This window comes from Notolepis coatsorum, assembly GCF_963971535.1.
Source record: "Notolepis coatsorum genome assembly, chromosome: 16".
Lineage (NCBI taxonomy): Eukaryota > Metazoa > Chordata > Actinopteri > Aulopiformes > Paralepididae > Notolepis > Notolepis coatsorum.
Window position 1 is genome coordinate 31052235 of NC_140180.1, and position 24865 is coordinate 31077099.

The 24865-nt window shown below is 44.3% G+C and overlaps 1 protein-coding gene across 1 annotated transcript in view; it reads left to right on the forward strand.

Moving 5' to 3' along the window:
* Positions 1–18644, forward strand: part of egf (epidermal growth factor) — a gene marked incomplete at both ends in the record, with an annotated part of 53986 nt that extends 35342 nt beyond the window's left edge. The window contains 9 exons of the mRNA XM_084332015.1: positions 702–862; positions 2999–3110; positions 4041–4166; positions 4668–4790; positions 5977–6136; positions 7520–7684; positions 14670–14775; positions 17916–18012; positions 18541–18644. Of these exons, the coding sequence (XP_084188141.1) occupies positions 702–862; positions 2999–3110; positions 4041–4166; positions 4668–4790; positions 5977–6136; positions 7520–7684; positions 14670–14775; positions 17916–18012; positions 18541–18644 (1154 nt within the window). The remainder of the gene's footprint in view (positions 1–701; positions 863–2998; positions 3111–4040; positions 4167–4667; positions 4791–5976; positions 6137–7519; positions 7685–14669; positions 14776–17915; positions 18013–18540) is intronic.
* Positions 18645–24865: the final 6221 nt, after the last annotated feature.

The window sequence follows — 24865 nt, forward strand, 5'->3', positions numbered from 1 at the left end:
CAGCTCTGCATCAATTCTAAAAAAAAAATAAACTACATGAGTGAAGTGAGATGATTGTGTTGTTTATTAACCCATGAGATTGTCAGATGGTTCTGTGACCTGGGAGTAGTCTTACGTACCAGATGGAACTGGCATGCATGGTGTGGTTTCCTGGTAATCACTACACAAATTGAAGTTGACTTAAAAGCAGAATGCCACCCATTTTAAGAATTCACATGTGTTGTTCCTGTGCCTCAGGACTGTGCAGTCAGTATTTGTGGAAACACGCAGCACTTTCTCCTGACGCTAGAAATCAGAGAGAGACGACGATGAGGTTTGCATTCTAGTATTGAGAGAACCTTGTTTAGGTGTAAGAGCCTCATGAAGTCAGAGCCCCAATTCATTGTCTATGGAGCAGCCCCAGATTTTACATGCCAGTTACATCACCGCTGGGAGGGTTCTCTCCAGGAGTGAGTGGTGCGTGTTCACAAGTATTGACTGAACTGTCCTGGGGCTCAGGGAGAACATGTGTGAATTCTTAAGGTCTTTTGCCCAAGAATTACAGAGAATACCCTGGTTGCCTCCTGTCACATCCACGCATTTAGCATTAGATGTGAGAATACCAGAGAACCAAACCATACAATGTAATTTGGTTCTTTCACTACTCAGATTAAATAATTATGAAAGCTGATTTAATTATTCCCTCTCTTTTTTTATTTTAGAATCTGGAGACAGTGAGTCTGCTGATCCAACATCTCTCAAAAACAAAACCCTAAATGATGAGAGCATGCCCCTGCCAATACCTGACCTCCCCGCTGACGAGAAGGCGGTAGACATGGACTCCGAGCCCCTGCTCTTCACGGAGAAGATGGTTTCGGACAAAGACTCAGAGGAAGGAAGCGAACCCCGTCTCTTCACGGAGAAGATGGTTTCGGACAAAGACTCGGAGGAAGGAAGCGAACCCCTTCTCTTCACGGAGAAGATGGTTTCGGACAAAGACTCAGAGGAAGGAAGCGAAAGGAAGCGAACCCCTTCTCTTCACGGAGAAGATGGTTTCGGACAAAGACTCAGAGGAAGGAAGCGAGCCCCTGCTCATCACAGAGAAGATGATTTCGGGTAAGTTGTGATCAACTGGTAATGGTATACAATGCTCACATACATTTGTTTTATATTTTAGGCCCAGTAGGCCTACATTTGAATTCAGATAAGCACACAAGTTAGTGGTGTCTCCACTGTTCTCATTTTCTGCTGCAGGGAGCATTAGTACTGGGTCAGCATATTTAAATATGCTGTAAGTAGTATTTTGTTGTTAAAACAAGTGGTCTACAGTACATGTTAAAATAATAGCTCCACATTCTGACAGCCATCACTGATATAGAGTGTTTGGTCAGTAACATGTGTTTCCCAGTCCCTCCGCTCTACAGTAAACATAAAATACATTTCCTGGAATCCAGTTTCCACTTCAATCAGGAGAGAGAACTCCACACAATGGTCTGACAAAAAAAAAAGCTAAAAAAAAGCAAATAGTGTGCTTGAAACAAGTAACATAATCTGCCAGGGCAGTGAGACAATCTGGTTTGGTGAGCTTTCTTGAAATAAGTACAATAGGGTTCTCTCTCCTGATTGGATAACGTTAGAATGGGATACCAGAATATTTATTTTCTGTTTACTGCAGAGCGGAGGTACAAACACTATCAGTGATTGCTGTCAGACTGTAGAGCTATTTAACACTTATTTTAACCAAACAAATACACCACTTACAGCACGACTATGCTTGCACCTCATGGTACCAAAGCACCTCAAAGGCGCTAAAAACAAGATTACAAACATCACAAAACAAACTGGTCAGACTTCTACTTGACCTTACCCCTAGAACCCACCACACCCCTGCCCACTTTGACAACCTAGGATGGCTTAGAGTAGACGACAGAGTACAGCAACTTGCAATGGGCCTGGTCTACAAGATACACTACACCACTAAGGTACCCATGTACATGTCAAAATACTTCCCAAAGGTCAGTGAATACCACGACCACAACACCAGAGGAAGCTCAACAAATCATGTTAAACCCAGATTCGGCTCAAACAAGGGACTAAACACGTTTCGCAATTATGCCACATTAATGTGGAACGCCCTACCCACAGCTGTAAAGGAATGTGAATCCCTACCCACATTCAAAACCGCTCTTAAAGAGCATCTACGGGAGGCTGCAATTCGAAACTGGCCACCGTAAATGTCCAAACCCCCCCACCTCCACCCCCTCCTAATAGACAGTCTCCTCCCCACTGCATGTATATATTCTCTCCCCACCGTATGTATATTTCTCTCCCACCCACCCACCCCCTCCTAATGTACAGTCTCCTCCCCACCGTATGTTCTCTCCCCACCGTATGTATATTTCTCTCCCACCCACCCACCCCCTCCTAATGTACAGTCCCCTCCCCATCATATGTATATACTCTGTCAGGATCTATGGGTAACAGTACTGTATATTTGCATATCGTATATCTCACAATTGTAACAGTACTAAATACCTGTATGTCATGTATGTCCCTATGCCATGAATGTCATGTATGTTGTGGATGTCATAAATGTCACTATGAATTGAAAATGGGGGACCCCGATGTAAACAAGACAAATGTCTTTCTCTGGTCTGCATCACCTTAACATTTGTGTGTATTGAGCCGTACTGTATTGTACCCATTCTGCAATATGTTAAATAAAGTTTTCATTCATTCATTCATTCACCTTTAATGCCCTTACCTGGTTACACTATAATTGCACTATGCTGTCCTTCCGTGGGAAAGACTCCAGTGATACTCTGGATGAAAGCACTTGACTAGGCGAAGGAAACCAAACGTATGCTTTCATCCAGACTGTCCCTGGAGATCTCCGCGGACAAAATGGTGCACGCATCCAAAAAGGCCATCATTGTTTACAAACATTAAAATTGTCTATATGGTGAGACGCCAATTGTAGTGTTTCTTTCCCTCTAATGCCCCTCTGTTCCTAGACCAGGATGATTGCTACTCACTGCGTTGTGATGTGAACGCTCAGTGCCAGTTGGACGATGGCAGTCCCATCTGTCTCTGTCTGGAGGGGTTCACAGGGGATGGACAGCTGTGTGTGGGTGAGTGTCTGGGTGCTCATGTCATGTGTGGATAATATATTATCATATTATCTTTGGGGAAGAGAGAGAGAGAGAGAGAGAGAGAGAGAGAGAGAGAGAGAGAGAGAGAGAGAGAGAGAGAGAGAGAGAGAGAGAGAGAGAGAGAGAGAGAGAGAGAGAGAGAGAGAGAGGGGGAAGTGGATGCACTGGCACCACATGGCTAGAGTGTTACAGAGAGAGAGAGAGAACCTTGTCAACTAATAGTCATAGAGTTTTCCACATGCAATAATGCAGAAGGGCTTTCTTTAAATCTTGTGCTTATCAGAAACGTGCTTATCATTTACAAGAAATAACACATTCAGCATGGTACAAATTATACAACCCGACTTTACATTTACATTTAGTCATTTGGCTGACGCTTTTATCCAAAGCGACTTAGACGTTTTGTACAACAAGTCAGCAGGAAGGGTACAACTCTATCAGCTGAATAACAAGTGTTCAAACTTGAGTGCTACAGTGTCGAGTGTATGTTAGTATATTAGGAAGAGTGCATGACAGTAGAGGACATTCATTTCAAATATTGATTGAAGAAGTGTGTCTTTAGTCGACGGCGAAAGATTGGTCGGGTTTCGGCTGTCCTAACTGTGACTTATCGACTAACATCATTGACTTTTACTGCCCAATATAATGACAATGTTTGGCTAGAATTTGAATTGCAATTGCAGAGGTGTGATAGGGGAGCCATGAGGGAAACAAGAATGGGAATAATTGATTTAGACCATTATGTACACAGGTGCCATCATTGGGCACATGTTCTGTCCTGGACCTCAAGTCATGTTTGCCATGTCTCCATTTCATACATACTGGATTTCCTATTGGAATGAATGACAACGTTTACTTATGTACTGCTGATTAATCCGGTTCTCATCAGTCCTGACGTTGTTTTTGCAGACATGGATGAGTGTGTGCTGGGCCTGTCTATGTGTAGCAGCCAAAGTTCAGAATGTGTCAATACAGTGGGTGGATATTACTGTCAGTGCCAGCCAGGCTTTACAGGGGAAGGTCACCATTGTACTGGTGAGACAGAAGTCATTACTACTACTGTACATGCTGACATACACCTTTTTTATTCATAGAAAATTATTTCTTTCTTTCTTTCTTTCTTTCTTTCTTTCTTTCTTTCTTTCTTTCTTTCTTTCTTTCTTTCTTTCTTTCTTTCTTTCTTTCTTTCTTTCTTTCTTTCTTTCTTTCTTTCTTTCTTTCTTTCTTTCTTTCTTTCTTTCTTTCTTTCTTTCTTTCTTTCTTTCTTTCTTTCTTTCTTTCTTTCTTTCTTTCTTTCTTTCTTTCTTTCTTTCTTTCTTTCTTTCTTTCTTTCTTTCTTTCTTTCTTTCTTTCTTTCTTTCTTTCTTTCTTTCTTTCTTTCTTTCTTTCTTTCTTTCTTTCTTTCTTTAGTAAAAATAAATTAATACATATATATTTTTTGTTTGCTCACATATATCTTTGCACGTATTCGAATTCTGAGGTCATGGACGGTCATACATTTCTAAGTCACTGATGTCTCTTCTATGGCTGTTGTAGATATCGATGAGTGTAAACTGGAAACGCACAAATGTGATGAGAAGGCAGAGTGCCAGAACACCTTGGGGAAGTATCTCTGCACGTGCCAGGATGGATACAGTGGCAACGGCCATACATGTCAAGGTGTGTGAGGTGCAGAACAGGACTTGCTGCTTTTCAACAGCCTTCAGTATAAGCTTTGAAGTGAACCAATTTTCTTTTGACTAAATACACGCAGGGTGTCTTCACATACATTCTTGAAGAGTTTGATTTGTAGATGGAAAATGTGATTTTTGTAAATTCTTTTAGAAAGTCACCACACCCACGACCGATGAATACGCTAAGACCGAAAAACAAGAAGAAGGCTTTTTTTTATTGAAAAGCCCTGTTTTCAGAAGACCTTCATCTGGGAAAACAGCCAGTGAGCTAGGCCCACATGTCAGTGTAATCGCCTGTCTAGAAACCGTCTAAACCCAGTATAAAACAGAATATAGTTTTACTCAAGTGTTCACAACCATGCCAATGTAAACAAATATTTTACAGCCTCAAAATACAGCAAATATTGTATCATTTTCTCTGTTGTCTTGCATGTGTTCGTCCTTGTATCAAGAGCTCATCAAGAGATCAGTCAATCAACTATAAAAACACGTCTCCATTCTATTTCTTATTGGCGGTGGCGCTCCATTCCTTTGCATTTGGATCACTGATTAGGCCTTTTTATTTATTATTTTTTATTAGTAATCAGAATTGCATGATCATGACCATTGCACTCCAGTATAGTAACACCCAATGCATGTGTGCTGTCTGAAAAGTCTTCTTCAAATTAGTGAAGATGTGTAAAAATAGCCCTGCTTTTTACATGTGTCAAAAAGGTTATTTATTACTGCCTGTGCCCTTACCAAAAAGTATTGCAGTTTGATAGTAATTACAGTTTTGCCATACCAGAAAAAAATTACTGATGATACTGCCATAGAAAAAGCTATTATCATGGTACCACTTTTTTAAACATTACCATGGTATAATCCAATTTAAACCATGACACCAATAGTATTTCCATAATTTCTTGGTCACTACCATCATCATAGTGACCAGAGAATTATGGAAATACCACGATACTTGATTGAAAATACCATGATACTTTTTTGAAAAGGGTGTGAGTATTGTAAGTACCTGACAGCATGCAGTGACAGCGGTCGTTCCACATCAACGGATTGCTTTTCCAATGACAGAAGCTACTACAATGGCCAACATTTACCTTTTGTTTCTGAAACCACCTGATAGTAAGACTCGTCCCCTACGTCACTGCTCCACACCTCCCTTCTCCCCACAGAGCTGAAGAGCAGCGCTCCATGGCTGACCACCAGTAGCCCGGCAGACATCACCACCCAGCGCCACAACACAGTGGAGAGCTGCCCCTCCAGCCACGACTCCTACTGCCTGTACGACGGCCTCTGCTTCTACTTTCCCGAAATGGAGTCTTTCGCCTGCAAGTAAATAACCCTCTGACCCCCCTCGGTATTGACCTTTGACCTCCATGGTTGACGGTTTACTGTTAGATTGAGTTTGGAGTAGATCTGAGAGTGGATGTTTGGGGGGGGGGTTGAGAAGCATCTGGGTCCACAAAGGTGAGGAGAATAAATGCAACACAGTATAGATTCTATATACTATAGATTAGAACATGAACGTTTTGTAGTCTGCCGTCTCATCCTCCCTTCTTCATTATTATTGGTGCTATTACACCACAAATGCAGTAGATGTCGCTATTGTCCTGTAGGTAAAGCTTTTGACTTTGCCCCTGAGGATGAAGAGTTTATGAGAGATGGATTTTAAAGTCGGGTGCTGAGAAGAGAAGCCCTTCAAAGCTATACTATAATATATTATAGATTGTGTAATTTTTTAATGATGGATGAAACATAGAACATGGAAACATAGTACTGATTATATTGCCTTTATTTTAACTTGAGACATCCTTGATGACAGGGCCTCATTTGCAATGATGTTGAGACCAAAAAAAAAGTGAATACATAAAAAGAGCTATCAATTAAAACAAGTATATTAAAAAAACAGTTAATAAAAGATACATGATACAAACAATTAAAATAGGTACAAACAGAGACAAGCTCTTGGTTCTAAGGTATCTTGTAGAGAGTTCCAAGAGAGTTCCAGTAAAGACACTGAAGGCAGATCTTCCGAGCTCAGTACGACCTCGAGGGACCCGCAATGAAACCCAGTCATTAGACCATGTGCGGTCTGGTCCAGAGGACCAATCTAGCCATTATGCCATACATGGGGTGAAATTAGCACTAGCCACCAGCCAAATACTAACATTTAAGCTGTCAGTTCGACACTTTGTCAGATAACCTCCCGTTCAATCACTCTTCTTTAATCTAAAATAGTCTGTGGTAGCAGAGAACTTGGGTGGCTCGGTAGTGCAGTGGTTAGCACTGTTGCCTCACAGCAAGAAGGTCGTGGGTTCAAACCCCAGGGGTCCTTCCTGTGTTCCTCCGGGTTCTCCGGTTTCCTCCCACACCAAAAAGACATGCATGTGAGGTTTTCTGCCAGTGCCCTTGAGCAAGGTACTGGCATTACAACTGGAGTTGGTCCCCGGGCGCTGCACTGTGTGCCTGCTCACTGCTCCTCAATAGTTAGGATGGGTCAAATAAATGCATGAATAATACAGGTTCAACTTAACTTAACCCGGCTGGAGAGAATGTGAATCCATCAACCGCTCTGGCAACTTGATGGAAAAACTCTGTATCTGTCTGTCTCTCTCCGGTTGTACCGGAAGGCTCCATGGTGTCTTTATGTTTGAGACCCTCCCTCCTCAGTTTGCCCGTCTCATTTGATCTCGTTTCCTTGATGTCGTTCCCCAGCTGTGTGTCGGGCTACATGGGGGAGCGCTGCCAGTTCAGCGACCTGGAGTGGTGGGAGCTGCAGCAGGCTGAGCAGGACAAGAGGAGGAACGTGACCATTGCTGTATGTATGGTGGTCCTCGTCACCCTGCTGTCCATCGCAGCCTGTGTCACCTACTGCTACGGGTAAGGTCCGGTTTATAGCGCGAGTGGCATCGTTATTCTTGAAAATGGCACGTGGGAGCATGCTGGGCTTTCAAACGTATGCAGTTAGTTGTAACTAACCAGTCGATTTAGTTGAGCAGAACACACACGTAACTAACCAGTCAGATTAGTTGTGCAGAACACACACTGTAACTAACCAGTCAGATTAGCTGTGCAGAACACACACTTACTGTAACTAACCAGTCAGATTAGCTGTGCAGAACACACTGTAACTAACCAGTCAGATTAGCTGTGCAGAACACACTGTAACTAACCAGTCAGATTAGCTGTGCAGAACACACTGTAACTAACCAGTCAGATTAGCTGTGCAGAACGTACGCGTAACTAACCAGTCAGATTAGCTGTGCAGAACACACTGTAACTAACCAGTCAGATTAGCTGTGCAGAACACACTGTAACTAACCAGTCAGATTAGCTGTGCAGAACGCACACTGTAACTAACCAGTCAGATTAGCTGTGCAGAACACACTGTAACTAACCAGTCAGATTAGTTGTGCAGAACACACACTTAACTAACCAGTCAGATTAGTTGTGCAGAACACACTGTAACTAACCAGTCAGATTAGTTGTGCAAAACACACTGTAACTAACCAGTCAGATTAGCTGTGCAGAACACACTGTAACTAACCAGTCAGATTAGTTGTGCAGAACACACTGTAACTAACCAGTCAGATTAGCTGTGCAGAACGCACACTGTAACTAACCAGTCAGATTAGCTGTGCAGAACACACTGTAACTAACCAGTCAGATTAGCTGTGCAGAACGCACACTGTAACTAACCAGTCAGATTAGCTGTGCAGAACGCACACTGTAACTAACCAGTCAGATTAGCTGTGCAGAACACACTGTAACTAACCAGTCAGATTAGCTGTGCAGAACGCACACTGTAACTAACCAGTCAGATTAGCTGTGCAGAACACACTGTAACTAACCAGTCAGATTAGCTGTGCAGAACACACTGTAACTAACCAGTCAGATTAGCTGTGCAGAACACACTGTAACTATAACCAGTCAGATTATTTGTGCAGAACACACTGTAACTAACCAGTCAGATTAGCTGTGCAGAACACACTGTAACTAATCAGTCAGATTAGCTGTGCAGAACGTACGCGTAACTAACCAGTCAGATTAGCTGTGCAGAACACACTATAACTAACCAGTCAGATTAGCTGTGCAGAACGCACACTGTAACTAACCAGTCAGATCAATTGAGCAGAACACACTGTAACTAACCAGTCAGATTAGCTGTGCAGAACACACTGTAACTAACCAGTCAGATTAGCTGTGCAGAACGCACACTGTAACTAACCAGTCAGATTAGCTGTGCAGAACACACTGTAACTAACCAGTCAGATTAGCTGTGCAGAACACACTGTAACTAACCAGTCAGATTAGCTGTGCAGAACGCACACTGTAACTAACCAGTCAGATTATCAATGTATTGATGCTATTATTAGTGACAGATACATTTGTTGCATTTGTTATTCCATTACACATAATCCATTACTATCCAAATAAATATTAGGACAATATCTGAACAAGATACAACATTAAGGGTAAACAATTGGTGGAATAGTCCATCTTAATTAACTCACTCATTAATTCACTGGATGTGGTGTGTGTGTGTGTGTGTGTGTGTGTGTGTGTGTGTGTGTGTGTGTGTGTGTGTGTGTGTGTGTGTGTGTGTGTGTGTGTGTGTGTGTGTGTGTGTGTGTGTGTGTGTGTGTGTGTGTGTGTGTGTGTGTGTGTGTGCGTGCGCGTGTGTGCGTACATGTGAGTTTATGCACATGTGTGTGTGTGTGCTGTGAGGTAACGGTGCATGTGTAAACGGAGTTGCATTGAGTCTTTGATTAGACAGAGGCATCAGAAGCACACAGGGCAGGATCACACACGACCACGGAGGCGCGACCGGACCCTCCTCCCAAACGTCCGCCGGAGCGCGTGGGTGTCTATCAAACCCAGGGGGCCATGATCCGTGTAATGCAGGTGTCCCGGTGCGACAGCGGGGGGTCAGAAAGCAGATCACAGGTGGAACGAATGGCATCATGCATCCTTGGTTTGCTGAGGGGTGAGGAGGAGCGACGCGTAAACTACCCCCAGACGCCCCCCCCCCCCCCCCCCCCCCCGCTGTCCTCTGCCCCCCTGATCTGCCACTGAGTGGCTGATTTGTTTTCTGGATGTTTTGGCGGCTTAGGAGACAAGGTGCCGGCGTTCTCCACTCTTTAGACTCACAAAACAACCCCCCCCCCCCCTTCTTCCTCTCTGCTAGGTTCCTGCTCTGGCTTCCCCGGTGGAAGCGGCAATTACATGCTTGGTTTAGCTTGTTCTACAGCAATTACACATAGAAATAGGTCATTTCTCTGCCCCAAAATGGACCCGGTGAGGTATGACCCTGGTGGAAACGCTACATGGCTGCCAATAGCTCTGCCTCAAATTGTCTTTTGCACTTGAGTGCAGGTCCACCTCTCGCACCGCTCTCTCTGAGCTTGGTTTTGTTTCCCTTTTCATAGCAGACACACACGTAAACACACATACACACATACATACAAACACACATGCAGGCGCACACACATGCAGGTGCACACACACACACACACACACAGGCATACAAACACTTTATTTCCTTGTGTTTTCATACACACATATGCAAACGCACATACCATACACATACTGTACACACAGAAACACGCATATACATTATACACACACACAGACACACACGCACACACATGCAAGCGCACATATAGTATATGCCATACACATACACATAGAGACACACGTACATTAAACACACACACGCGCACACACACACACATGCAAGCGCACAATATACCATACACATACTGTACACACAGAAACACACATATACATGATTATACACACACACAGACACACACACACACACACATGCAAGCACACGTATACAGTAGTATATGCCATACACATACACATAGAGACACACACGTACATTAAACACACACACACACACACACACACACACACACACACACACACACACAGAGACACACACACACACACAGAGACACACACACACAGAGACACACACACACACAGAGAGACACACACACACACACACACACACACACACACACACACACACACACACACACACACACACACACACACACACACACACACACACACACACACACACACACACACACACACACACACACACACACACACACACACACACACACACACACACACACACACACACACACACACACACACACACACACACACACATACACACACACACAGAGACACACACATTGAGCCACAATTCATCATCTGGTTTGCCTCTAAATCTATATTTATCCTCGCAGGTCAAACAGTAGGTCACTGGGATCAAACATACAGTGGGATAATAAAGCCACTTACTCTATCAGACCAAATAACTCATGTTACTATTCTATGGACTCAATGCTCTTAAAGAGTTCTCACACCTTCGTGTCCTCCAGGTCCTCAGAGTGGGAGACACACTCCAGCACATACTGCTGTCCCTGAGTGGGGGACACACTCCAGCACATACTGCTGTCCCTGAGTGGGGGACACACTCCAGCACATACTGCTGCTGTCCCTGAGTGGGAGACACACTCCAGCACATACTGCTGTCCCTGAGTGGGGGACACACTGCAGCACATATACTGCTGTCCCTGAGTGGGAGACACACTCCAGCACATACTGCTGTCCCTGAGTGGGAGACACACTCCAGCACATATACTGCTGTCCCTTAGTGGGAGACACACTCCAGCACATACTGCTGTCCCTGAGTGGGAGACACACTGCAGCACATACTGCTGTCCCTGAATGGGAGACACACTCCAGCACATACTGCTGTCCCTGAGTGGGAGACACACTCCAGTACATACTGCTGTCCCTGAGTGGGAGACACACTCCAGCACATACTGCTGTCCCTGAGTGGGAGACACACTCCAGCACATACTGCTGTCCCTGAGTGGGGGACACACTCCAGCACATACTGCTGTCCCAGAGTGGGAGACACACTGCAGCACATACTGCTGTCCCTGAGTGGGAGACACACTCCAGCACATACTGCTGTCCCTGAGTGGGAGACACACTCCAGCACATACTGCTGTCCCTGAGTGGGGGACACACTCCAGCACATACTGCTGTCCCTGAGTGGGAGACACACTCCAGCACATACTGCTGTCCCTGAGTGGGAGACACACTCCAGCACATACTGCTGTCCCTGAGTGGGAGACACACTCCAGCACATACTGCTGCTGTCCCTGAGTGGGGGACACACTCCAGCACATACTGCTGTCCCTGAGTGGGGGACACACTCCAGCACATACTGCTGTCCCTGAGTGGGGGACACACTCCAGCACATACTGCTGTCGCTGAGTGGGAGACACACTCCAGCACATACTGCTGTCCCAGAGTGGGGGACACACTTCAGCACATACTGCTGTCCCTGAGTGGGAGACACACTCCAGCACATACTGCTGTCCCTGAGTGGGAGACACACTCCAGCACATACTGCTGTCCCTGAGTGGGGGACACACTGCAGCACATACTGCTGTCCCTGAGTGGGAGACACACTGCAGCACATACTGCTGTCCCTGAGTGGGAGACACACTCCAGCACATACTGCTGTCCTCAGAGTGGGAGACACACTCCAGCACATACTGCTGTCCCTGAGTGGGAGACACACTCCAGCACATACTGCTGTCCCTGAGTGGGAGACACACTGCAGCACATACTGCTGTCCCTGAGTGGGAGACACACTCCAGCACATACTGCTGTCCCTGAGTGGGAGACACACTGCAGCACATACTGCTGTCCCTGAGTGGGAGACACACTCCAGCACATACTGCTGTCCCTGAGTGGGGGACACACTCCAGCACATACTGCTGTCCCTGAGTGGGAGACACACTCCAGCACATACTGCTGTCCCTGAGTGGGAGACACACTCCAGCACATACTGCTGTCCCTGAGTGGGAGACACACTCCAGCACATACTGCTGTCCCTGAGTGGGGGACACACTCCAGCACATACTGCTGTCCCTGCCTCTTCACCTTTATGTGGAAATATACCAATGTCTTCGTCGCTAGTAAGGCATTTTATTTGTAATGCACTTTTCATTAAAAGCAAATCTCAAAGCGCTAGAGAGGGCAATATACACACATACAACAACCAACTACAAAAAGCCAACTACAAAATGCATTAAAACAATAGAAAATGAAAAGGAAAAAGGCTACAATGAGGCACAGAAAACATAAAACAACACAGACGTAAGAAGAGGTCCTGTTAGAGAGGACCTTCTGAAGGACCTTTTTAGATGCTATGCCCTGAAGAAGGTCGGTGACGGAAACGTTGGTATATTTCCACATGGAGTAGTCCATGGTTACACTATTCTCTCAACTGAAAGGGAACTGTAGCCTATTCAGGATTTCCAGGTCATCATTTACATAATTCGACATCTCCATATTTATATGTAACACATGCACACAGACAGACAGACAGACAGACAGACAGACAGACAGACAGACAGACAGACAGACAGACAGACAGACAGACAGACAGACAGACAGACAGACAGACAGACAGACAGACAGACAGACAGACAGAGTACACTGTATATCAGATATCCTCACTATGACTGATGCTGGAATTAATTGGCAGGCCTAATTCATATCCAACATATTCACTCACGGTGAAATATAGTGTCCTAGTGCCTGAGAATGTGTTGTAATTAGTGCTGTCAATAGATAAAAAAAATTACTAATTAATCTCAAAATTTTCTGTAATTAATCTAGATTAAAAATAGCATTTTTCTACTTAAGACCGAAGCTTGTAACAGATATTTACTTGAGTAAAATCATGGAATTAATGTAACATCAACACAAAGAAAGTATATTTAGATTCAAAGACTATTTTAATAGCTTTCTTTGAATACAGTTTCTCTCCTGTGAAATACAAATGTTCAACAAAACATTTGTAGACATACCGCAAAGTGCTTCGGGCAGTCCTTTGTGCCGGTGGCAATCAGGCTCCACAACCAGGCAGGGCCAGGACGGGCTAACTGCCTTGGACTGGAGGAGCTGATTTGTGGACTGTAACTAACTAATTCATTAACATCATGACTATTTTTTCCCCATTTACCACTTTTAGCTCTATTTTAGCCCTATTTTAGCTCTTATTTTTAGCTCTTTCTTAGCCCTACGTATTTGTCCATCTTTGTTTTTAACACGTACTAAATAATTGTATGTTATGTATTAACTGTTTTTAAATGGCTGTTGATGCTGTGATGGACATCTGAATCTCCCGTCGGGGATAAATAAAGGTTTTCAATCAATGAAATCAACCATGTGACAAATGAAGTGTATGGTGATGAAAATGATAAAGGAAAATTCTAAACCGTAGATATCCAAGATACCAGTTGAAGGCACCAGAGGAAATGCAAAGAGACAATATAAAGAGAGACACATCACTGTGGGCGTTGTGAATGGGACAATTCAGGACCACTAAAGATGGTGGTGATAATGGGACTAGGTCAACAAAATAAAGATATTCAGATAGAATCATTAAATGTGATGTGATTTTATGTCGTAAAGACTATAATTGATTGCGTCTTGAGGTGAAATTGAGGAGTTTTAAAGATAATTCAAATGACGATAATAATGATCTCTGCCAAAAGGCTTCACATAGTGAACGGTTGCTATGGTGCTGTATATGTGTGACAGAATCATAGATACGGATGACTCCCCCTTCAAACAGATAGGGGTCTGGTTGGTATGGATGGATACCAAGATGGCAGCAGAGTGAAGCGACTTTGTGAAGACAAGATTATTAATGTGAAGGACTTTCCTTTCCCCTTCGTTGACGTAGGAAAAGTTGTTCAATCCTACGTGTTATAATCTTCACTGAGATGCTTTATTTAAATCCCACCTGCAGAACTAGAAGGTTCTTCCGGAAGCATCCCTCGGTGGACAACATGAGCGACACCAGCATGACTGATGAGAGCATGACGGAGACCACAGCCCCTAGCTCCCCTCCCCGGGTAAGTCACAGTCGGGCCCCAACACAGAGACCACAGCATCTAGCAGCCCTCCCCAGGTAAGTCACAGTCAGGCCCCAACACAGAGACCACAGCCTCTAGCAGCCCTCCCCAGGTAAGTCACAGTCAGGCCCCAACACAGAGACCACAGCCTCTAGCTCCCCTCCTCGGGTAAGTCACAGTCAGGCCCCAACACAGAGACCACAGCCTCTAGCAGCCCTCCCCAGGTAAGTCACAGTCAGGCCCCAACACAGAGACCACAGCCTCTAGCTCCCCTCCCCGGGTAAGTCACAGTCGGGCCCCAACACAGAGACCACAGCCTCTAGCAGCCCTCCCCAGGTAAGTCACAGTCAGGCCCCAACAGAGACGGCTGGGCCCCTGAAAGAATTCAGTGAATGGGCCCTCCCCAAACCCAGTTAACTCATATGATATATTAAACATACAGTATGTTTCTTGTTACCCCCTCCCCCCCCCCTTAAATGTAATTTGCCTGTTCTGCATCATGTATTACATACCTTGTCATTTTATTTGTTCGATGTGTGTTTAAATTATTTCCCTTACCTCTGTGATGTATTTATTGCCTTTTATTTAATTTTTCTGGTCCCCTTTCCCTGTTACCCTTTGAGAGGCCCTTTTGTCCTTTATTTATTTATAAATGTTTTTTTTTTATTATATTTTTCCCCCTCCATTTTCCTCCGATTTTCTCCCATCCCAATGTTAGTCGTTATGCCAATTCCCAATCCCCTTCCTGGTCGCTGCGCACTTACCCCCCACAGTCGGTCTGGGAGAGTGGAGGCTATCACGTGCTTCCTCCGACACACGTCCAGCCAATCAACCGCTTCTTTTCACCTGCCAGCGCGGATTCTCATTGAGAGGGCGTAGCGTGTGGAAGGATCACACTATCCCACTCAAGTCCTATCCGCGCTTAGCAGGCGCCCCAACCGAACTGTAGGAGTCGCTGTTTACAACGACCCGGACCCACCCCGCCAGCTTCTCCCACCCTCTAATACTGCCAATTGTATTAGTGTGAACGGCCAGCCAAGCTGGTGACAACCCCGGAGCTGTGAGCTGGATTCGAAAAGGCGAATCTAGCCGCTCCGGGGTTTGGTGACGAACGCAATCTCCGTTACGCCACATACATGTTTTGTTCTTAATTGACCTACCTACCTGCCATCATTAGCATTTCACATACATGTTGCATCCATTGTAACCCGACAACCCTATACCTGTTTCTACAAGGGTGTGATTACTCTTGCGGGACCGATTTTAAGGGTTGCGTTTAGGACACATAGTTAGGATAGATTTCTTACTAAAAGAAAATACATATGTTTTCGCTACTTCATTTCATAATGATCAAGCAGTCAGTTCTGTTCTTAATCTTTCTATGATTGCTTGGTACAGTAACCTGAACATCAGAGGCAAAAACCACCAGAGCAGTATTTTTGAAGGTGGCCGGTAAGCTTGAAGCCTTTCTCCAACGCGTTCGTCTCTGATTGGCCAGGTCAAGTGACGCGTACGCCCAATCGTGGGACTGCAAGTTTCTACACTGGTTAAGCTTAGGCGCTCTTTCGAAGTTGGTTAAGGTTAGAGTTTGTCTTAGAGCATGGCGATAGAACGCCTACCCTGATTCCAAACTCTAACCTTAACCAACTTTGAAAGAGTCGCCTAAGCTTAACCAGTGATAAACTAGGCGTTAGGTGGTTTGCAGGCTGTTTGACCCGGAAATAGGCGCAGAACTTGCCGTCCCACGATTGGCGCACATGTCACATGACCTGGCCAATCAGAGCGCAAAACGGGAACCCGGAAACACAAACGCGTTGGAGAAAAGCTACACGCGGCCGGTACGCGTCAATAGTTTTACCAACGGATTTCCAGTTCCGCGTGCGCGTTCTGCGATCTGATTGGCCACTGACGTTTCTGGTCGTGTGACATGTGCGGCCAATCGTGTGACGCCTGTTTCTTTCACCGGTTAAGCTTAGGCACTCTTTCAAAGTTGGTTAAGGTTAGAGTTTGTCTTAGAGCAGGGCGATAGAACAACAGCCGTGATTCCAAACTCTAACCTTAACCAACTTCGAAAGAGTCGCCTAAGCTTAACCAGTGATAAACTAGGCGTTAGGTAGTTTGCATGGCATTCGAGGCGGAAATGGGCAAAGACACAGGCGTCACGCGATTGGGCGCACATGTCACATGACCAGAAACGTCAGTGGCCAATCAGATCGCACCAGAAACGTCAGTGGCCAATCAGATCGCAGAACGCGAACGCGGAACTGGAAATCCGTTGGTAAAAAAATAGACGCGGCCGGTAAAGGTGATAGACGACTATCTTTGACCAGCAGGTTCTCCACAAGGCCGGTCTATATTGGACCGTATAGTATAGACCCCCTTCACTGTGAGGTTGAGACTCTATAAGTGCAATAGGGATGGCTAGTGTGACGTCACAAATTACTTCCGTGTCCACTAGCATGTTTAGTCTAATGTGGCCAATGTAAACAGCAATGGCTACAGCCCAGGAAGCGGTCACCCTTTTTACTGTGACATCCTACTTCGCTAACTTCTCAAAGTCTGTGAAAAAGCGTCTCAACTTGTATAACTCAAAAAAATTATTTATTAAAAAAACAATATTAAAAAATAACGGTAACGGAGGAGAGCGGTAGTAAGAGACTGTTTGGTTGACATAATTTCTATTGCCACAACACGGGACACAGCACTGCACCATTTTACTGCCTTTGAATATCCCGTCTGGAAGCAACGGGACACGGAAATGGCGTTTTGGAATATGATGACGTAGCGCCTAGTCATCCCTATAGGAGTAAAGCTCCTTAGTTCCCTGTACAATTACTCTGCTCAATTTACACATGTAATCTAGCACTTTAGATATTGCTTTGTTGTGTTGTTGTGCTCCGTATTGTATGTCCGGGGGATTTTCTTTAATCTCTTGTGTTTTTTTTATCTTGTGCCCCTGACTGCTGCAAGTCACGTTTCCCATCTGGGATAATAAAGTGACTGAGTGAACTGAACTAAAGCTCTTGTTGTTGTTGTTGTTGTTGTTGTTGTTGTTGTTGTTGTTGTTGTTGTTGTTGTTGTTGTTGTTGTTGTTGTTGTTGTTGTTGTGATGATGTCATGACAGACTCTCCTCTCTGTAGTTCTATGTAGTGCTGGAGCACGCTGGAGATGGTAAGATCATCCATGTCATGGGTTGTCCCAGAAGAGCTGTGTGTCCCTCGTGCTCCTCAGAACCAGGTACCTTCCTGAAACACACACACACATTTAGAATCTTTATTAATGTCGAACACAAATATTATCAGTGCACTTGTACATTGTGGGTTATTCTGATACATTCATGCCCAAATTGACAATGGCAACCAAAGTTACACACACACACATGGATGATGAACCTGACAATCAACACACAGCTCATGGATACAGATAGCAGCGTCTTCTCCAAATTGCGCGGCTGCCAATAATTGCTGACAGAAAGATATACCTATAGGGTTCTCTCTCCTGATTGGATAAAGTGGAATGGGATACCAGACAAAATATCTATATCAGTGACGGCTGTCGGAATGTAGAGCTATTTAACACTTATTTGGGGGGGGGGGGGGGGGGGGATAAATACTACTTACAGCACCTTTTTAATGTTCAAAATCCTGCAAAATCTGAAATTGAGATCCTTTCAAAAGAAATTATGTTTTTGTCAAGGTGACTGCCTCACGTCTGAAGAGATTCTGCCAAAACACAACCATGGGTATGAATGTTCCATGGTTCCAGCCGCTGCCATGGCGACCAGCGAGACCAGTGCCCACACCCCCAAGTCCATCGACAACCTCATACTCCTGGATGACCCTCAGCCCGCCGCCCCTCTGCTCACCTGAGGCCGTGGTTCATCGTCATAAAATATGAACTATAAATTATAAAATAAACGTTAAGAATTGGTTCACTTCCCTTTCAATCTAGTCGATTCAACGTGTTGATTTTCATCACATTTTGTAAATTGAAAACCTTTCAAGTACCTCAGACAAAGAACCATATACAGTAGGTTTTCAGAGGAGCAATGTTTGTATTATCTACAAGGTGGTAACTGGTGCTGTACATTAGTGTTTTGTGCATGCACTGTTAAAAGACAGTAGAGGTTGAGAACTTTCTTGTGATGAGTTATATCATGCTTCAGTGCAAGGGTTCAGTTCTTGTAAACAGTCTATAAAGGAATCATTGAAAATATCATTAGTAAGTGAATAGTGGTTTTAATGTTATATTATGAATTGATAGAATTGAAAGTGGATTGACTCCAGTGCTACGACACATGCTGTATTAGTTGACGGTACATTTACCTGACAACCGTCAACAGACACTTTGGCAGTTCTTTGTGCCTTTTATTGTGCATCCAAATGAGCATTTGCTAATTAACCTAAGCTATAGAATCAGACTAACCAGGGCGGCTAGGTGGTGTAGTGGGCAAGGCGCTCGCCACCAATGCAGGAGACACTGGGTTTGAGCCCAGCTCTCCGCTTTGCTATCAGCTTGGCTGGTCGTTCATACTAACACAATTGGCAGTGTTAGGGGTGGGAAAGCTGATGGGTGGGGATCGGACGTTGTGGACAGCGACTCCTACAAGTCGGTTGGTGCGCCTGTGCAGCAGAATCAGGAAGCAACGGGGGCGGCGTGTCCCTCCCACGCAGACCCTCGCCGCTGAGAGATCGCGCTGTGCAGGTGAAAAGATGCGACGGCTGCTTCCTCGATTACCGGAGGGGACACGTGATGTAAGGCTTCATCCACATTGCAGCCGGCTTGTGGGAGGCATGGCCTAACAGCGTTCGAGACAGGGGAGGGTAGAATTGGACGATACGAAATTGGGATGGGAGAAAAATAGAAAATGGGAGAAAAAAGGAGATAAAAAAATAAAATAATCAGACTAACCAGTTAACCAACACGCACAATAATGATACATGTTATGGTGATGCCAATATTCTATTGATTAATTATTATTATTAATATTTCTTTTTACATTCAATTTAAATTATTTTGACAGCACATTACACTGGGATATTTAATCTTTAAAATAAGCGTTAGTGTGCTATTTCAATGTCTCCCAGTCATGTGAAATTGAATGATCTCTATTCAACACAGTTAGGTTACACTGTACTACGATAAAATTACACTTTAGCACTCTGTGGGTTTTGTCAGGACTGAGGGTAACTGTACCAGTGTATCGTGTCAGGACTGAGGCTAACTGTACCGTGTCAGGACTGAGGCTAACTGTACCGTGTCAGGACTGAGGCTAACTGTACCAGTGTACCGTGTCAGGACTGAGGCTAACTGTACCGTGTCAGGACTGAGACTAACTGTACCATGTCAGGACTGAGGCTAACTGTACCGTGTCAGGACTGAGGCTAACTGTACCGTGTCAGGACTGAGACAACTGTACCGTGTCAGGACTGAGGCTAACTGTACCGTGTCAGGACTGAGGCTAACTGTACCGTGTCAGGACTGAGGATAACTGTACCATGTCAGGACTGAGGATAACTGTACCGTGTCAGGACTGAGGCTAACTGTACCGTGTCAGGACTGAAGCTAACTGTACCGTGTCAGGACTGAGGCTAACTGTACCGTGTCAGGACTGAGGATAACTGTACCGTGTCAGGACTGAGGCTAACTGTACCGTGTCAGGACTGAGGATAACTGTACCGTGTCAGGACTGAGGATAACTGTACCGTGTCAGGACTGAGGCTAACTGTACCGTGTCAGGACTGAGACTAACTGTACCAGTGTACCGTGTCAGGACTGAGGATAACTGTACCGTGTCAGGACTGAGGATAACTGTACCGTGTCAGGACTGAGGCTAACTGTACCGTGTCAGGACTGAGGATAACTGTACCATGTCAGGACTGAAGCTAACTGTACCGTGTCAGGACTGAGGCTAACTGTACCGTGTCAGGACTGAGACAACTGTACCGTGTCAGGACTGAGGATAACTGTACCGTGTCAGGACTGAGGATAACTGTACCGTGTCAGGACTGAGACTAACTGTATCGTGTCAGGACTGAGACTAACTGTACCGTGTCAGGACTGAAGCTAACTGTACCGTGTCAGGACTGAGACTAACTGTATCGTGTCAGGACTGAGACTAACTGTACCGTGTCAGGACTGAAGCTAACTGTACCGTGTCAGGACTGAGACTAACTGTATCGTGTCAGGACTGAGACTAACTGTACCGTGTCAGGACTGAAGCTAACTGTACCGTGTCAGGACTGAGACTAACTGTATCGTGTCAGGACTGAGACTAACTGTACCGTGTCAGGACTGAGGATAACTGTACCGTGTCAGGACTGAGGATAACTGTACCGTGTCAGGACTGAGGATGTCAGGACTGAGGCTAACTGTACCGTGTCAGGACTGAGGCTAACTGTACCGTGTCAGGACTGAGACTAACTGTATCGTGTCAGGACTGAGGATGTCAGGACTGAGGCTAACTGTACCGTGTCAGGACTGAGGCTAACTGTACCGTGTCAGGACTGAGACTAACTGTACCGTGTCAGGACTGAGGGTAACTGTACCGCGTCAGGACTGAGACTAACTGTACCGTGTCAGGACTGAGACTAACTGTACCGTGTCAGGACTGAGGATAACTGTACCGTGTCAGGACTGAGGCTAACTGTACCGTGTCAGAACTGAGGCTAACTGTACCGTGTCAGGACTGAAGCTAACTGTACCGTGTCAGGACTGAGGCTAACTGTACCGTGTCAGGACTGAGACTAACTGTACCGTGTCAGGACTGAGGCTAACTGTACCGTGTCAGGACTGAGGCTAACTGTACCGTGTCAGGACTGAGACTAACTGTACCGTGTCAGGACTGAGGCTAACTGTACCGTGTCAGGACTGAGGGTAACTGTACCGTGTCAGGACTGAGGGTAACTGTACCGTGTCAGGACTGAGGATGTCAGGACTGAGACTAAAACTGTACCGTGTCAGGACTGGGTAACTGCTTTAAGGATAAGGCCAGTGTAATAAAAATGTGGCGGGGCGTCACATCCATTTACAGAATGCAGTGAAAGAATGCGTTCAGTATACTGTACAATCGATGAAAGCAGCTACACTGGTTGGAACGCCCACTCGCTCCTGTGGCTAATCTCTATTTGTCCTCTATGCACAACAAACAGCATTCAAATGTATTTAAAATGAAGATGCTTCCAACTTCGTTGTATCAGAGTCAATGCGAGGCAGGACATTACGAATGCCATAATTCTTTTTCACACAATATAGAGCAAAGACCTCTAATCCACAATTAAAATATACCTTTGTACGACCAAGCTTTGAAAATGGATAGAAACCCAAGAGATTGTTAGCATTATTGAGACATTATAATTTCATAAGCTCTGACATCAAAATATGATTCACCATTGATTTTAGCTCCGCTGCCCTCTTCTGAGTCTGTGGCCCTAAACTGTTATTGTCAACATCGCCTGCAAAAAGACTCAAACCTACAAAGCATTTCTTCAGCTCTCAATACTCGTCCTACTCTCTCCTACCCTTAGGAGCTCTCAACCAAGAAGCCACCTGATCCCATTGTATGCTAGAATCATTAAATACAGCTCGCAAACGCATTATTTCCAATTTTTTATATTGTAATGTATTATCATGAAAAACAAGGGTATTGTTGTTATTACAAAATGTATGTCAAAAGGCAACAACCTCCATGGATTTATGGACGTACGGTAATAAACAGAACAACATAGTCCCAGAGCAGGAACATTGCACATTACGCTTGAGTCCAGGAAGAAGTACAATGCCCATTGTTCATCGCAAAGATGAATTACGGTGACCAAAGCAACAGCACGGCTTTGCAGCATAGTTTGAACGATGGAGTTCTATGACTTCTGGAGGATACGAGCTGCATCAGGTGTTGGCTAGATGGACTTGTAAGTATGAGAAATGCATTGTAGGTTTGGGGATTTTTGTAGGTTATGTTAACAATTAGAAGAAAAAATAACGAAATTATACTTTTTCAGTTGTGCTGTAAGGGATTACTTTTGTTGTTTGTTTAGAAAGCACCATCACATTTTGTCAGTGTATTAAGCTGTTGGGAAGTTTGCCTCTCAGCATATTAATGTATTTCAAGCATTAAAGGAAAGATTCAGGATGTCCTAGAGGCAGGCTTGGTTAGAGATCAGTAGAATATGCTTCTAATGGTCTTCTTTTCACTTTTAACAAACAAATATATTGCCTGGGTAGACAGGTTGTTGGGTGCAGTGTTGGTGAGAACACAAATATTTGAGCAATTGAATAAGTGTCTCTATTTACATAAGCTATGTTACATAAGCTTAAATAGTTTCAGCAGTCAGCAAGCTTTAATTGAGCGATATAAAGTATTTTGCAGTCAACCGCTTATTTAATGCTATAAGATAACATGTTCTATTGTAAGCTGAGAGAGACGAATTAGTTCTCATTTGTTTTATGCCATATTAGTGTCAATAAATGTATAGATACTACAGCATCATGTATGGTAATATTTAGCCCTGCATTATCGCTTGTTCATTGTCCAGCTATCATGACAACTGTGAGAATGTACTGTAGTTTGGTGACTTTGATGCTATATTTATTTTTATACAGACAAAGACATTATGTTCGCTACTGCTAGAGCTCTGTGTAGGTCTTACTTATTCTAATACAGATCAAACAGAGGTAGGTTTTTAATCTGATTGTTTTGTCTGGCAAAGGGAAGGTTCTGCAATGAATGTAATGCTACTGATTTGTGCAATGTCATTCCTTCACTGTAGCTCTTCAGACTAGTAATCGAGAAGTCATGTAAACCTCTTTATGGAAATCATTCACATTTGCACAACATTCAGAAATTTGTTCTTGTCTGTACTGAGCTGTGATCATGTCTATTTTTTTTTTTTTTTTTTACAACCACGCATAACTGGATTGACATGGTTTTAAATTGAGGCTTGTAATTTTTGCAGGTATTAAAATCAAATTCTTATATCTACAAAGATGTACTGTATGAATGATTGCAATATATCTTACATTTCTGTCTGTGAGGGCCCCCTCCCTTCTCTCCTATTCCTTCTTAATTATAATAGAAATGCTCCTGAAGTCACCTTTTCATTTAACCATGACTCTGTTTCCTCGTGGTTCCTCATGGTTCCTCATGGTCAAAGGCCCTAATGTCTTTTATGGTATACTGCACTTCACATCTACAAACTATATCTTATCCTCCTATACTTTTCTTTGCAAATGATACAAATCACAAGTCTTTAATGACTTTATCTCCATATAATTGAAATCTTATTTTGGCATCTAAGTCTCTCTCTCTCTCTCTCTCTCTCTCTCTCTCTCTCTCTCTCTCTCTCTCTCTCTCTCTCTCTCTCTCTCTCTCTCCACATCATATCACATTTCTCTTGCTGTGCTTCAGTGGTGATGCGTTTCTATCTTGATGTAACACTCTAGCCATGTGGTGCCAGTGCATCCACTTCCCCCTCTCTCTCTCTCTCTCTCTCTCTCTCTCTCTCTCTCTCTCTCTCTCTCTCTCTCTCTCTCTCTCTCTCTCTCTCTCTCTCTCTCTCTCTCTCTCTCTCTCTCTCTCTCTCTCTCTCTCTCTCTCTCTCTCTCTCTCCATCTCTCAAGGTTGACTGGGAGTAGTTAATAGACGGGACCCACAACCTCTTTGTTTCGAGGCAGTGGCAGAAAACAAAGCACTTTCACTCAAAAACCATCAGTGACCCCATTGATATTGATTTCCTGGCGAGACACTTATCTATATATTGCCCTCCATTAGGTCTAACAGATAGGTTAGGGCGCCAGAAACAGGAGCAGATCGGCCCTGAAATAAAGATGAAATTGGGCCTTGTGTCAATTTATTTTGTATTACTTCTCAATAGGGAGCAATAGGGGTCAATAGACTCACAGGTAAGTAAAAGGGGCCTTGATTTTGAAATGTGATATTTTTTCTGTATTGTTTTAAATTACATTTTAATGGGGGATTATCATAATACATTTATTTATTTGCAACGACTTTCTCTACATTCAGGAATCCAAGATTTAAAACATTGTTGTTAACCCTTTTAAAGAGGGCCTCCCCGTCCAAACAAAGGTTAGG